Source organism: Dunckerocampus dactyliophorus, chromosome 11, assembly GCF_027744805.1.
Source record: "Dunckerocampus dactyliophorus isolate RoL2022-P2 chromosome 11, RoL_Ddac_1.1, whole genome shotgun sequence".
NCBI classification, from domain to species: domain Eukaryota; kingdom Metazoa; phylum Chordata; class Actinopteri; order Syngnathiformes; family Syngnathidae; genus Dunckerocampus; species Dunckerocampus dactyliophorus.
Genome location: NC_072829.1, coordinates 16,944,470 through 16,961,397, shown reverse-complemented (window position 1 = coordinate 16,961,397; position 16,928 = coordinate 16,944,470). Strand labels below are relative to the sequence as shown.

The window sequence follows — 16,928 nt, the reverse complement described above, 5'->3', positions numbered from 1 at the left end:
AATCAAGTGTTTGCGATAACTTGCAATGAGTCTCTTACAGTGCTGTGGAAAAATTTTGTCCCACTCATCTTTGCAGAATTGCTGTAATTCAGCCCAATTGAAGGGTTTTTGAGCATGAGCCATCTTTTTAGGGTCATGCCACAGCATCTTAATAGGATTCAGGTCAGGACTTTGACTAGGCCACTGCAAAGTCTTCATTTTGGTTTTCTTCAGCAATTCAGAGGTGGACTTGCTGGTGTGTTTTGTATCATTGTCCTGCTGCAGAACCCAAGTTGGTTTCAGCGTGAGGTCACGAACAGATGGCCGGACATTCTCCTTCAGAATTTTTTGGTAGACAGCAGAATTCATGATTCCATTTATCACAGCAAGTCTTCCAGGTCCCGAAGCAGCAAACAGCCCCAGACCATCACACTAGCACCACCATATTTTACTGTTGATATGATGCTCTTTTTCTGAAATGCGACGTTACTTTTACACCAGATGTCATGGGACACACACCTTCCAAAAAGTCCAACTTTTGTCTCATCAGACCACAGAGTATTTTCCCAAAGGTCTTGGGGATCATTAAGATGTTTTCTGGCAAAATTGAGATGAGCCTTAATGTTCTTTTTGTTCAGTAGTGGTTTTCATCTTGGAACTCTGCTACTGTATGCAGGCCGTTTTAGCCCAGTGTCTTTCTTATGGTGGAGTCATGAACACTGACCTTAACTGGGGCAAGTGAGGCCTGCAGTTCTTTGGATGTTGTTGTGGGGTCTTTTGTGACCTCTTCAATTAATTTTCGCCATTTGTGGATAATGGCTCTCACTTTTTTGGAGTCCCAAAGCTGTAGATATGGCTTTAGAACCTTTTCCAGACTGATCGATCTCAATTAAGCTCAGTTAAGTTATGTTTTAACTGGGGGAGGCGATCACTTTTTCACACAGGGTCATGTAGGTTTGGATTTTTTTTCTCCCTTAGTAATAAAAAGTTTCATTTAAAAAATACATTTTGTGTTTATTTGTGTTGTCATTGACTGATATTTATATTTGTTTGATGATCTGAAACATTTAAGAGAGATAAACATACAAAAAATTAAGAAGTCAAGAAGGGGGCACAAACTCATTTACACCACTATAAATACATACAAAATTATGAATGAAAGGATTAATTGAATATTTAAGGTTACGTTTACCTTCATTGAAGACATGATTGTTGATGTGACTGTCCCCAAAGACAAGATATGGCAGACAGATCAAGCATCACCATCTTCCTGTTTGGCCGTGAGTTATTTCTTGAATTCAATTGTGTTTCTCACCTCAATAACCCAAAATGGAGCCAAAGAAAGTTGTAAGTGCCAGCATTTGATAAAGAGAGTGCGAAACACTATTATATTCAAGAAATAGCTTGCTAGCTAATAGGATGCTAACATGGAAAGGCGTTTTCTGATTTAAAAAACAAAAACATTGAGAATACAGATGGATTCATGCAGTGTATTATTAACACAACAAACGTGCACCATATTATACATTACCCGGAGAATGCACGCAAACGGAGGCTACCAGGATACTTTAGCTGTTCCACCAAATTCTATTTACATCCAAGACCTTAGTCCCATCAAAATTTCTACTTTGACAAATATATCAATGGCGATAATAATTGAACAATATGTTTTTTTATTGTGGTTGTAGTTAAATTAAGCATTAAATTAAGCATTTTCAAGCATTAAAAAATGGCTAAATGAACTAAATTACAAAAAGTTGCACTATTTTCACAGGTAAAAATGGTCGTGTGTAAGAACTCTGTATGTGTGCGCGCGTGTGTGTGCAATTATAATGTAAAAGTGTGTACGATTACTATATAAGCTTTTAGTAAGCGTATCAAAACCGTAGGCTAGGGGTACGTGTGTGTGTGTGTGTGAGTCTATACTATGTCTTATTTATGTCTCGTACGTTTAATTTTTCCTAATTCTGCTTACTATATTGGGTAATGTGATTTTAAGGGTGACTATTGGTTGTCTTATTTCATGTCTAGAGGTCTCTAATAATGTTAAAAACCATATTATAAAGTCATATGCTATATTATTATTATATTATATTATATTATTATTTATAAATAAGGAATTTCACTTATCATGGTCAGAACTGATTAACCGCGATAAATGAGGGACAACTGTACATGCAAAACAATACTATTTTATACATATATATATATATATATATATATATATATATATATATATATATATATATGTATGTATGTATATACATATATATATGGTGCTAACAAAATTGTGTGTTGTAGAATATATTTCCATGTGAAATGTCTGTTGTTACCCTCTAGCCTGAGCCATCTTCCACCAACAAGTGGCAGCTAGACAGCTGGTTGAACAAAGTCCAAGCCCAAACCAAACCTCTGGTGGCCCCACAGCAAGATCACCATGTTGCAGGTTAGTCGACATGTCCAGAAACCTAAAAGTGACTGTGTGTGATGATACTGCTTTGGATTGTTTGGGTTCGTTTGAAAATATTGTGCTCTTATCGTGCACCTCTCAGGTTCTGCCACCAAAATTCAGGAAACATTCACACAGCGGAGTGAAGCGGCAGGACTGGGTGCTGCTGCCAAAACCAAATCCTGTGGCTCCAGCAGCACTGCTCTTCCCACAGCACCAACAGTGGAGCACAAAGATGCCAGGGCAACATTCTGGTATGAACTGCGTGTATTTGTGTTACTGAGCACCAATTGTTAGGTGAGCAATGTGCAGCCTCAGGCTTCCTGGGTGTGTATTTAAGTTTTATAAAAACTCACATCTACAGCAGACTAATGTAATAAAGACTAAAGTAATTGATATGGCCATAAAAATACCACTCTAAATAACACTCTAATGAAGCCTGAACTATTATGCTGTGTCAAGGCACCACCATACAAATCCTCCTGCTAGCTTGATGTTGACATTCTACTGCTACTTCCAGTTAATATTTGACTGTTGTAATTATTAGAGATTAGATTCAGATGCAGAACCCCTTCCCATCTCTTTAATTGTTCATGTACAACAAAGGAAGCTAACAAGCTAAATGCTTATAAGCACAATCCAAGCTTAAGCCTTAAATATGCCTCACACACTTAACACATTTTAAATTATAAAATGTATACGTACACATCACTAATGAATGATAATGAGAGATGATCAAGAGAACAGATGGAATCGAAGCTTTTAGCCTGGTCATCAGGTTAGGGTTACAAGCTAGCGCTACAAGCAAGCTCCCGCTAAAGTGGTCGTCCTGCTAGTCGAGCTGCCCAAGAAGCCGTTTCTCCAATGCTGTGCCTACATAATCCACACTGCCTGTTGTAATTCCTGTAACAATTTACAATTATGTACTGTATTAACTCACCCAAGTTTTGAGGCCGGTTTGTAAGAAAGTTGACTGTCGAAGATGGTGCTTCCTTAGCCAGAAAGGGCGCCGCCACCATTACATTATACAGTACGTGTGTGCTGTACTATATACTGTATTATTACATTCTACACTTTAGGCTTTCTTACTGACCTGCCAACATGGATGCATTTTTTGTACATGGCATGCATTTTGACCCTTAAACTGTAACCCCTGTATGCGTCACTGCTGTCAGGTATGCGGTTTGTTGCATTTCTTTGGTTTCAGTTTCCTTGTTCAGCCAGCCGGTGTTACTCGTCGGTGCTCGTGCTGTGACGCTGGAGCATAACGAAGCCTTCGGACTTTTAAGGCTGTGTTTGGTCGGCCTGTAGCACATTATTTCAACCTTCTCCCTTTGATTACCATTATTCGCTCGCAACAGGAAGCAAAAAAGCAAAATAGTCGACGAGAGTTGTGGTCGCTCACAGAGTTGGCGACACGTCAACCCTGACGAAGAGCTATAAAAGCGAGTTGTCCAAAGTGCAGACCAGGGGCCATTTGCGAAAAAAAAACAAGAAACAGCTGAAATGTTGACATTAATAACCAATAGTAACGCAAGACTTTCTCTTTAAATATGTATCACGGTTATTTTTGCCTAAAAAGTTTCATTCTTTTCATCAATCCTTAGATTTTTCAAGGTCTGCAGGTCTGGACTTAAAGTGAGTTTTCTGCAAAAAAAACCCACACCTATTTTTGGAGAAAAAAAGCAAGAATCCCACGTTCAAAATTTTTAATTTACCAGAAATCCACGGGGACTGGAATCCCTTTTTTTTTCTGAAGAAACCAAGACATGCTACACAACAGCTTACGTGTTCTACATGAAAAAGAACAAAGACAATGTTGTGTTCCTGTCCCACAGCCCAAGCAGAGAGAAAACAAAGGCCAAACTCAGCCAGAAGGCATCAGGGGAAGGTCAGAGGTCAAAGATGAGGCTGTCACCCGCACCAATGTCTGGACCAGAGGTGACCGCACAGAGGAGGACCACTACAGGGAAGAAACAGCCCAGACGGACAGAGAGGTCGAACAGTGTGGAGGATAATCAGAGCCAGACATGGAGCAGAGCAAACCAACAAAGGTAAGAAGCGAAGTACACAAAGACTTGTGAGTCCAGTTGATCATGTGGATGTCATTTGAAAGTTTTCTGCCGATAATCACGGTCTGAGTAAATAAAACCGACTTAAACCACTGAAAAATGTCACAAGAAAAGTGACATTTTGAAAGAAAAGTTACAAAGCTCATGGCATATTTGTATTTGTAATAAACTGACGTTCATTTCGGCTTCTTCTGACAGTTTGAAGTACAAGTCAGAGTCAACCTTGGCTTTTATTTTAATGCCAGTGAAATGTTCACTGATACGATGAGAATTAGGGAACTTAAAATAATTACACCCATCATTGGCACTGCGCTAATCTACAATGATCCACACTTTCAGCGGATCACTGAGCTTCCTGGCAGATGTTTTATAATATTGTCAAATTGCCTGGAGGCCGGTTGATGATCATCATCTTGGTTTAAAAAAAAGATTTGGGGAAAAATTCAACAATAATTGCCTGTCTTGGCTTACTGATGTTGTTGACTTGGTGTCCATTTTTCTTTCTCGCATCCCTTGTGACGATGCTTTTCACAACCAATGAAGTCGAACTGAATGCAAACTGTTTCCTTGTCTGACGTCCGACCGACACAATCACTAGCCACAATATTAGGTACACACTTGCAGCCTAATCAGATACATACATTACAATATCTGCGCTTTACAAATGTAATGATAGGTAAATACAATATCATTTCCAGTGAAAAGAGCTGAGTGCTGTGTCTAATATTGGCTAGCTGATGTAGCTAACATAGGTAACGGCTATACTATCCACACTAAGCATATTATGCTTCTAAAGGCAGAGGTTTTAACTGTACTTGTATGCAATGCCATTACGTTGAACAGGGGTACCTAATAAACTGCATTGAGTGTACAGTGGATTCCTGCATATTCGAGACCCTGCAAATTCACGGACTTTTGATCAGAACATGATTTTTGTACAGTATATGTGGGAGAACTCGCCTTTTTGTGGTTATAATCTCCATAGTTAGGTCGTTTATTGGTAGAAAAGCCATCTCATTTGCCCTACATTGGTAAAACTTGAAGTGCAGAGAAAGTCGTCAGAGGCAAACTTCAACTTCCCCTTCACTCACAGTACAACCAAAAATAACACGAGTAAAACTGTAGAACAACGCAATGTACTGTACTTTGGACTCTGCAGGCATCAAAATAGATGCTTACACACTGGTACACTGGCAAAATAATGCTTTTTTATGCTAATTTACAAGCCGCAAAGCATGCTGGCAAGCACCTGTGCACACTTCCCCAGCAGGAAGTTACCCAGCATGACTTGCAGGTTATTATTTAGTGTAAAATAGTATTGTTATGTACAGTATATTAGTGTGTGTTTACAGTATTTTGATACCCGCATAGCTTGTGTGCTGCAGTTACATTGTGTGTTTCACGTGTTACTTGTTATTGTTGGTTGCACTGTGAGTTTGATGACCTGTTGGCTTGTGTTTAAGTGTCAAAATAAACATTTTTATGGGTGCCTCAATTGCTCTCGGTCTACTACATGTCTGTAGCATCTCGTGTATTTTTTTTTTTTTTTTTGTATACCCGTTCCTCTCAATATATTCTTGTCTCCTCATTAGTCCTGCAGCAAGGGAAAAGGATCTATTCCCCCCTTCCTCCTTGGAGCATCAGAACCCCCCCAGGCCGAGAACCAAGCCCCCAAGTGGGAAGTCAGCACCCAGGAAAGAACCTCGCAGTGCCACCATGTCAAACAACACAATTGCACCGCCAGTAGAACTACAGCAAACCACTGTGCCAATACCCGCTGTGACTGTAAATCAGGTTAGTTTTTGCACGTGTTTCCATCATTTTCCATTTTATTAGACAGTGGCAGACAAAAGTGAAGTTTTATTGTATTGAACGAGTCTTTCAACACCATCGTCTCCAGATAGCTTTACTATTGCATAACTTGTGGATTTATGGAACAATAGAATAGAGTGTCTAGAGTTGAATAGAGGAAGATATAATATTATTTACAATATAGAAATGCAAACACATAATATTCCCAGCAAAATGGCTTTATTTATAGTAAGATACAAGGCTGGTACAATTTTTATCCTCGGTGTTGGAGATGAGGGTGATTTGTAACCTAAACAAAGATATGTAGAATTTAACTCATCCAATAAATCTTGTAAAACCCCTCGAGAATCCTAACATGTCACAGATCAATATAAGCTCTTTTAAAAGATCACAGAGGACATACCAATCGGTTTGCTCGTCGCTGACAGCGTGTCATATTGTGATCTTAGTTCACCTTTAGGGCTTTGTGTTTGCTGGCTCAGAAAATGAAAAATAAGAAGGAAAAATGGGCTGGGTTCAACACTGCAAAAGAAAATATATGACTTTAACAACAAGCAAATATGTTAAGCAAAAGCCAAGACCAGACATCAACACCTTTCACCTGTTTGTCAGAAGATTTTCAGCAGTCAGGAGTTCAAACTACAAACCTACTGTACATTTGAATATCATGTATTTGTATTCCTTTTTTTTCTCAAGGTAACAAACCAAGATTAATATATGATTTTTTTACTGTACTGAAGCAGGGGTGTCCAAAGTGCATCCGGGGGCCTTTTTTGGCTCCTACTTCATTTGTTATTGGCCGTACACATATTCTAAAAATCAAATTGCTTCATTATACATGAGATATATTGTTATACATATGGAGTCGCGCCAAGCAAGCAGAGCGTCACTCATACAGCGTGAGCTGTAGCGAGTCTGTTTAGGGAGGGGCGGTCGCTGTGTGTGACTGGCCAATCACAGAGCGTGTAGAGTGAATACATAAGTAGTTACCCAGTGAGGATTTTCCTTCATCACGATTATGGATAATGCCAAGCTGTACTCGTTCATGCTCGTACTTAGCAAAAATGCATCATCCGTAACGGATACTCGTCTAAAAAGAGTATCCAGCTCATCCCTAGTATTTATATGCATTTCAGATTGTTTTCTGCATGTCAAGCTATAATTGTAAAACTATAAAATTGTATTTTGTGTTAGCATTTTTGGCTTTCTGGAATGGATTCATCGAATTTACATGATTTCTTAAGGGAAAAATTTATTAAGTTAACGTCCATTTCGGTTGGACCTTCTGGATTTAATTAATGATGCTAACTAAGGTTCCACTGTAATATTAAAAACTGTATTTAGAAGGTTGTAAACAGATTTTCTATGCTATAACTACAAAAATATTGCATTTATAAATAAGGAATCCTACTTGGCGGAAATTCACTTATCACGGTCAGGACTGGAACCTACAAAAGATTACTGTATATGCATCTTATCGTAGAGTTGTTTTACCCATAATTTGGATGATAAAGATGAAAAATGCAGTTTTGCATGCCGCTGAGAAAGCACATGAGCCGCTGATTGCTTTTGTCTGAGGGGATTTCATTTTGCCGCGGAGGAGCATAAGCAAATCCAGGGGACTTTGATGTCAGCTGACTGATGTCATGTGACGTTTGTGACTTGAGTTACAGTGTTGTTCGATTCATAGTGCTATAGAATCGACACCAGTGTATCAACCTGTTCAATCCAGAAACATATACTGTTGTACCACTGTATATATTCAGATGAGATGCAATAAGTAGAACGTTTCTTGAAGATTTGGGCAGAACGGTAAGGTCCACTGCTAAAATTGTAAAAGTCTGTCGACTGAGTCTGTTGATGATTTCTTTGCCGCTTAATTTGAATGTGACAGACATCAGATTGCATGTGCTCAGTTGTGTGACACGTGCGCTGTGATTATCACTGGCGTTCAAACGCTAGCGAGCCAAAACATGTTTGTTTCACAGACCAGTAAAACATGCTGGCCAAGCATTTTGCTAATTTGCATTATATTATCACATGCCATAAAATATACTGAGCTGTAGTTCTGGGTTGTACAGCAGATGGCATACTATATTAGCCCAAACTTGGTCAAATAGTAAATTTTATCCATGACAATAATTCATTTTTAATCCTTTAATTGATTGGAGCAGTGAGAATATTTTTTTTTCTTTTTGTCCAAACAGGAAAAAAGAAAGCACCGAGGCCCGAGTAGTAGAATCACACCCAAGTCCAGAGAGTTTGTCGAAACAGATTCTTCATCCTCTTCTTCAGAATGCCAGTCGGATTCGGAGGAAGCCATCAAAAACCCCGCTTTGCCGCCTCAGTCGACACGTGCCGGGATTAACGCACAGACTCCATCCAACTCATACACCCCTTCTCTCCCATGTTTTGGCTTAGCCAACAGTATGGGAAGTTTGGGAGCCTTTGGAGGGAAGGGGCTTTGTGTCCGAGATAGTAGCAATGTGACCACTAATATTAATAGTAGCACTAGTAGCATCAGCAGTGGTGGCACTGTAAGTATTAGTGCCTCGAATACGCTAAGCATTAGCAACATAAGTGGTTCATTCGGTACCTCTGTTCCTGACCCCGGAGGGTTAGGTGGACCATGCAAGGACCTGGGGTCCATGTCACCACACTTTAACATTGGACAAGATTTGCCTTTTTCCCCACTTAGAGAATACCAGGAGACTCAGAGTCTATGGGTGAAAATCGACCTGAGTTTGCTTGACAGGGTGCCTGGACAGGGTTTTAGTCAAATATCCCGGGTAGGAATGAAGGAAAGGGACAGAACTGAAGGAAAAGGGTGCGAAAGGCTGAGGGACAGGGCCGTGGTGCCTGACAGAGAGAGACAAAAACAGGGTGACAGAGAGTGGCAAGGACTCAGAGAAAGACAGAAGTTAGCCAAAGGGGAGAGGCTTGGGGAAGAAAATGAGCCATTAGTGCAGGACGCAGAGAGGCAAGGTGACAGGGATAGATTAACAGAGAGGGACAGACAGGCTGACAGAGAGGAGAGAGAAAGGTTCCATTTAGGACTAAGAGACAATGCGACAGAGGGAAGAAGAGAGAAGCTATGTCAGGGTCTCGTGGTCCTCGACAACCCCTGTGTACAGGAAAAGACTCTTCCGAGACTGCCTGGGAAGATGGACAGAGGGGAGAGTGGAGGAAAACACAGGAGGCAAGCAACGAGCAACATGGTTGTCCCAACAGAGAAGCACACCAGCAGGAGCAAGAGGAAACACAAGGTGTACAGTTGTTTTTTTAGTTTCCTAGCTTTTACACACCCCCTCTCTTTCTTACTCATGTCTGTGCTCTGTCTTTCATATTTTCCCAGTCGGACCACAGTGAACCTTCCATCAACAGCAATAAAAAGCTGCAATTGGACAAAGACTGTCAGCTACTCCCACCATGCATCTCTCCAATACACAACCACAAAAACAGCTCTATGGAGTAAGTATAGACAACCAGCACACATTAGGAGGGACAGTCAACATCAATTATGTTTCATGTTTCATGACATTCTGCAATCAAACAACAGAAGGTGTTCAGCAAGTGAGCCAACATTTTTATTAAATGGGCCCGCTCCTGCATTTGCAACTTTTCAGACTTATGTACAGGATAGCTGCAAAGGTTGAATTGAGGCAACTGGACATTTCACCTTTAATCCTAAAGGGTTCTTCAGTTCTGAATTTTTAAGTGTCGAGTCTCCCTGTTTATGTCTCTGGCGGGTGAGTCCACTGGGTGTGGTCACAAATTACTATCTCTTTATACAAAGTATAGCAAAAGTTTGGCATTCATTTTTACATGAACAGAACAACACACGCTAACCGGAGCGTACGCTAACCAAAGTTCTACTGTACAAATTAGTATTGAAGAAAGACGCTTTACAACATCCATGTCCCAACATCCATTCTCCATGATCATTTGCGATCCATAGCTGGTCTCAAACTAAGTCCTTCCACTCCACTCACCACTGTGAAGAGAATCCACATGTAGAAATGGAGTCAATGTGGTCTCCCACTGTGAACTCTAATGTTTTTCTTTATATTGACTGAGGTTTAAATTTGGATGTTAATGAAAGCATTGTGGAGTACAAATTATACAGTGACACAAAAATGACATGTGATGTTCTTGTAAATCTCTAAAAACAGAATAACTCTCTATAAGAGCCAGCGTGGCAGCTATAGAGATTTACGCTACGTCTCATCCCTATCGTGATTATATGGCAAGAAAGAAGGAAGGGAAAGTTAGGATGACCTGAAGTTGAACCCTCAACATTGTGCGGCAGTCGTCTCGGTGTGTGTATCGTCTGTATTTCACCCAAGAGGCTTTTTATAGTAGCTGTAAAGTGGCTGATGTGATTACCCGACTCAGAGCCTTTCAGCAGTTTCTAATCTGTGACTTTTTGACAGATTATCACCACTCGGTCCGTGAATTCATCACGATATAAATTAATGACAGAGAATGAGTGTTTGGGAAAAGCAGCTTTGTAGTTTTTGAAAACAACTGGCCAAGATCTGTACTGTATGTATGTTGTAGAGGAATATTTGGCAAATATAATGTGGTCATTTAGTGCTATAAGGCCGTAAAAGTCTTAGTTGTCACTTTAAAAGATATACGAGGGCCCGGAAATACACACGCACACAGACACACAAATACACGTACATTAGCATAGCCATATGCACATGCTCACATCCATTATTCTGAACACACACACACACACACACAGCAACTAATTAGTTTTGTCTCTCAGGTTTTGTATATTATCACTAATGTCTAGGCCTGCGGTGCTGTTCTGCGAGCTCAGCAACTTTCGCATTGCATCAACCCCCCAGAGCTTCTAGTGAGAGGAAAAACATAAAAATATTATCTGTGGTGTTGCAAACAATATGAGTCACAGGAGCTACAATAAGGCAACTGAGGGACTAATCATTGGCGTTCTACCAGGAAGGAAAAGAAAGCACCAGTTTACAGAGAAACCCATCATTCAGCTACAAATGAAATCCCCCTACATCATAGAGTAATTATGAAAGCACTGAAAGCATTGAAAATGTTTGTGTTGTTATCAACTTCAGAGTATTTTTTCGTATTTTTCAATACATGGAGTAGTCACAAAGTGATAAAAAAAAAAATACATGAATGTTCTTTAAGAATTAACACGATAAATCCAACTAAACTCTCCCTACGGTACGTTAAATCTTGGATAAAAAGTGCTGTTAGAGGCAGAGCAGATGGTCAAAAGAAGAGCTCATGTGTTTTTTTTTCATTTTGTGTGTTTGTAAGACTGGTTGGGATCTTAACATGGGTGCCAAAGATTTTCAGCTTCAGTTTCAAAGTGAGCTGATGTTCCTTCATAGATTCATAGTCATTCAAAATCCAGTTAAATTTCATTTGGGCTGACCTGATTATAGGAACCCGATTGTTTTTATGATCAACTTGCTTTCTATACAGCAGATCCAGACAAACTCGCCATTCAGCATTCATAAATTCATGGATTTTTATTTTTATTTTTTTTTAAATAGAGTGAATAAGATATAAAAAAAAAGAAATGGCCTATGTCAAGATTAATTTACAAATATGTGATAATACAATAATCCCTCATTTATCACAGTTAATTGGCTCCACTCCTGACCGTGATGAATGAATTTCCACAAAGTAGGATTCCTTATTTATAAATGGAATATTGTCATATGTTCAAGCATTGAAAACCTATTTACAACCTTCTAAATACGGGTTTAACATTATTAGAGCCCTCTATACATGAAATAACATCCCTATAGTCACCTTTACCCTTGCATTACCCAATATAGCAGATATAATAAGACAAAACAAGCCATTTTTAGACATAAATAAGACTTGTGCTTGTGTGTTTTGTTGTAAATGTCTTCCGGTGCTAGGGGAGCTGAGTGGGGGGCAGACAGGAAGCACTTTTGGGAGTTCAGAGTTCACTTTTAGCTTGCTGTGGGTTACAGCCGCAACAGTAGCTCATGTTTGCTATTGTTATGCCTGTTGTGAGATAATTCAAACCTGCAGTAAAAGCCTGTTGTTCTGGTAATCAAATCTTGTGATTGGGTGTCTCACCCAAAGATGCTAGATAAAACTGGTTACTCGGCATCCATTTCTGTAGTATGCCCTGCAAGGGTTAGGTCACCAAGATGAGAAGCAGAACCCAGAAACAGTGCATTGTGAATATGTCCTCGGTACAGCGTTCTGCCATTAATTGCACTACTAGATGGTCCAAAAGACCACATTTGTCATGTTTCAGGTTTGTCAAAGACAGGTATTTGTCATAAAAACGTTGTAGATTTATAACACTGGTTGTTGTACATAAACAGGACAGTGGCCAAGACTCAACACAACATAGCGTAAGGCTACTTTGTCTCTGTGGGTGATTGGTTGAATTCATGGCAAGTCAGTGATGATGATGATTTCGGCTATAGTCTATCAAATGTATTAACAATGCCATTACTGAAATAAATGTTGCATTGTGTAACTACTTTAAGTTAATTATCTATATAATATAAGTACTTTTAAATAACATTTCTGTTGTGCCTTATAGTCATGATAAAATAACCAGATGTTTTTATTCAACTTAATAGAATGGTAACTAACGATGCCACTTGTGGTCCTACTTACACTTGCAGGTCAATAGAGTAAATCTATGGTTATTGTTTTTTTGACCATCTTATCTGTGTATGCTCTATTGTCTTTTCATGAAATTTTATGTAGAACATTTTAGTGCCTTTTCAATTATCTCTTGGGGTAAAACATTTGCTAAAAAATGAAAACTTAAATGCATTGATGTTTTCTACCTCAAATGTGTAAATTCCAGTTCAGTTAAAATATTTTTTTTTTGTATGTTGCTTGTTAAGCCTTGGTAACACTGTAAAGTGGGGAAAAAGTAATATAAAGAAGTAAAAAAGTTTCTTTCATACTGCTGATGAGGTTTTTATAGACATCTACGTGTAGGTCATATTTTTGCAGTATAATGTATTTTAAATGTAAATTAAAATGAAATTAATTAATTAAATACATTACATTAAATTAAAAATTATATTAACATTAAATTAAATTAATTAATTCAAATTGAATTTTAAAATTAAAATTAAATAAATGTATTTATATAGTCGCTACATTGCGTTTTGAACATTGCTCCCTCACTCAGTTTTTCAAAAATTAATTAATTAAAAAAATTAATTACATTAATCAAATTAATTACACTAATTAATTAAACATTAAAATGAATGTTTTGTGGTTGACTATGGCCTATTATTTGTCGCAAAACATTGAAGTCATATAGTATTCTGGTCACTAGGCGTCAGTAATGTTACATTGATGAGACAAGACATTATATTACATTACCTTCACACTGCATGTAGTCAGCCATGGCATGTCCGACATGATAGAGTGAATAAAAGACAACTGTACAAATATATTAATTCTGTTCAGTAAATAACATTCATTCATTTCATCAAAGGGTATGCACTGCCCATCACTTTATTTTCCACTCAGCTCAGACCCAGTGAATACATTGTACACTGTTGTGCACCGCGCCTCGCCGAGCTTGCTTGCGTCCCATCATGGCGGACATTGTTCTCCTTGGCCTACTATACTCTATAACATTCATTTGCGGCTGAGTGGACAGTCTTATCTATCTAGTGTCTTTGGTCTCACCGGACATTACGGTAACATTACTGACACCTAGTGATTAGTGTGGAATACTACATATCATCGCAACATCTTTGAATGCCTTGTATTTTACTTAATTTATTTGTATTTTACTTCATTTAGCCATTTTTATGCTGGAAAATTCTTCATTTGGGAAAAAATACGCAACATTTGCGTAATTATGCCTATTTCTTTTACTCATAATAGGCCATATTCAACCACAAAACAGCATAATTTATGAATGAATATATTTCTGAAAAACTGTGACAGATTGAAGCCGCAAAACTCAAAGCGCGGAGTGGCGATGGATAACTGTACAGGTAAAATGTACCACTGCTTAAAAAAAAAGCACCCAATATTTGCATGTTTGTGTCTTTATGCATCACCGATAATGTTTTTTCATCAAGCATTGAGATTTCACACTTTGTTCGGCAGTCCTTGAACACGCCATAGTTGCTGTGTGACGCAAAAGTGAAACAGAAACTAGAAGGTTGGCGGGTGTCAGTCTATCCCGGGGCAGTTGTGACTACAGATGTACTTTACCACCACCAGTGTGTGAATGAATCATGGGTTCACTTCACTGTGAAGTGCTTTGGGTACCTTGAAAAGTACTATATAAAATCGAATCCATTATTATTAAGTCTATCCATGCAATGTCGGAAAATGTTAGCACATGCACACAACTACGGTGCGTTCAAGAGTGTCGAGCAAAGTGGGAAGGATCGCCGCTCTCTGAAACACAATGAAACAAAACAGCATAAACATACAAAAACTGTGGGTTTTGTAACTGTGATTAAAATAACTCTTATTTCCAAAATTGATATCCATAGGCAGAACATTTGTGTAGTTATTTACAAAAGTATTTTTTTCAGCGTCTTTTTTTTTTTTTAATTATTGCACCTGATAGTTTTGGCTTGGCTCCGCCCCACAGCCCGGTGGTTGGGAAAGTATGACCAGGAGGTTACATTGTTGTTGTCTACAAACATGCATTTGTTGATCTAGCTTGTTTGGCATGAAGTCAATATAATTACGTAAAGGTAAATTCCATCCATGCCAGCCAACATTCATTTTCTCAGCCTGCTAAGCTTATGAGCACACTCGAATATTAACAATGCATCACAAATGGAGGAATTGTTTGGGGATATTAATGACTTGAATAATAATTTTCTGTCAATCTTATCCGAGTTCCTGCAAGAAGCTCAAACATTACAAGGTTACATTTCCAAATCCCATGGCATCCACTGGCAATATTATTGCAATATTAATTGTGCGTACGTGTCTGTTTGCCTGTGTTCCACAGATCTCTAAGCAGGAAACAGTCCCGGCGGCACGATGAGAAGCTACTTCCTCCACTTCTTTCACCCCTCTCTGAAGAACCCCCTCATAAAAAGACCTGTGAGAGCAGTTCATCTTTCAGTCAGGAGGGCGGAGCCACTGGGCCACTGCCCTGCCCCATCTCTTCCACACACAGACACAGGAGAGGAGAAAGCAAAGCATTATCACATGCAAGAAATAATGCTGGAAGTGTAAGTCTCAATGAGTCTGCTGCTCAGCAAGAGAAAAGATAAGAATAATCTTGCGCACATATTATTGGCTGGTTATGCTGCATTATTTCTCTAAATAGCATTGTATTGTTCAATTCCAGTGTACATCAATAAAATAGCTTATGAATATAGCACATAAAAATAAAAGGAATCAAATAGATCGATCTAGTGCTGTCAAGACATTTAAAAGAACTGAGATTAATTGTGGTCTGTAATTGATTTATCTAATTAATGTATTTTTAATGTCACCTAAAAATTGCCTAAACCTAAAAAAGCCAGCACTTTTGAGTTATTTCCTGAAATTCCATGGCAGAGCAAAATATCCCTAAGTGTAAGCAGTGTATTATTGTACATATTCAGAAATCATCATGAGGTATGCAAACGTGGATATCAAACAGGACCAATATGGATATTTTAGTGTTTTGTCATGTTATGTATACATTAAACTTAGATATAACTTAAGAGTAGTCAGTGTACAGCTTGGAAAGCAGTATATGTAGTTATTGTCTAAATCGCTGGTAATATAAGTGAGTACAACACGGTGACTGTAGGCAAGACATAATTATCTTGGTAGAGGTTCCCTTGAGAAGATACGCTGGAAATGTGAGGAATATACTCACTTTTATGAGATCCTTTATGTAAATTACATTTGGTATTTCAATGGTCTCCCTTTTACAGCTAACAGATAATCATAGTGAGAAGCCCTGTGGACACAGTTACCCTACCAATGGGCAGTCGGACTCAGATGCTTGGTCGGAACCACTGATGGAACCTCCAGAACCTCCCAGACCGAGACTGTTGTTTAGTGACACGTATGTACAAACAACTCCTAACACCGTTTTTATGGCTGATATGAATCAGCTTCTGTCATATTCAGTGTATGTTGGGTACATAGTTTTAATGAGCTTATCTCAAAGATGCAAAACTCTTCCTATGCACACAAACGCCCATTTCTCTCAAATAATGTTGACAAATCTGTCTAAATATGTGTTAGTGAGTGCCTGCTTTGCCGAGATAATGTATTCACCTCACCGGTGTGGCATATGATTAGACACAAGATGCTGGTTAGACACCATGATGTGTACCTTAGGCTGGCTCCATTAAAAGGCCACTCCAAAATGTGCACAATGACAAAGGCACAGATGTCGCAAGTGTTGAGGGACTGCAGGAATGTCCACAAGACTTGTTGCCTGTGAATTGAATGTTCATTTCTTTGCCATGACTAATCGTTGGGACTCACTCCCACCATCATAAACTCTCTTCCTCTGTTCAAATCCAGACATAAAACCCACCTCTACGACCTCATACTTTCTGTGATTCACTTTGTCATTTTAGTTTATCTGTTTTTTACTGTACATTGTCCTTCGGTTTCTTGAAAGGTGC

The 16,928-nt window shown here is 38.8% G+C and overlaps 1 protein-coding gene across 1 annotated transcript in view; it reads left to right on the top strand.

Moving 5' to 3' along the window:
- Positions 1 to 16,928, top strand: part of aff2 (AF4/FMR2 family, member 2) — a 211,890-nt gene that overhangs the window by 177,631 nt on the left and 17,331 nt on the right. The window contains exons 12-19 of the mRNA XM_054793060.1: positions 2,320 to 2,425; positions 2,532 to 2,682; positions 4,267 to 4,482; positions 6,093 to 6,294; positions 8,520 to 9,578; positions 9,668 to 9,783; positions 15,302 to 15,527; positions 16,224 to 16,357. Coding sequence (XP_054649035.1) covers positions 2,320 to 2,425; positions 2,532 to 2,682; positions 4,267 to 4,482; positions 6,093 to 6,294; positions 8,520 to 9,578; positions 9,668 to 9,783; positions 15,302 to 15,527; positions 16,224 to 16,357 — 2,210 coding nt within the window. The remainder of the gene's footprint in view (positions 1 to 2,319; positions 2,426 to 2,531; positions 2,683 to 4,266; positions 4,483 to 6,092; positions 6,295 to 8,519; positions 9,579 to 9,667; positions 9,784 to 15,301; positions 15,528 to 16,223; positions 16,358 to 16,928) is intronic.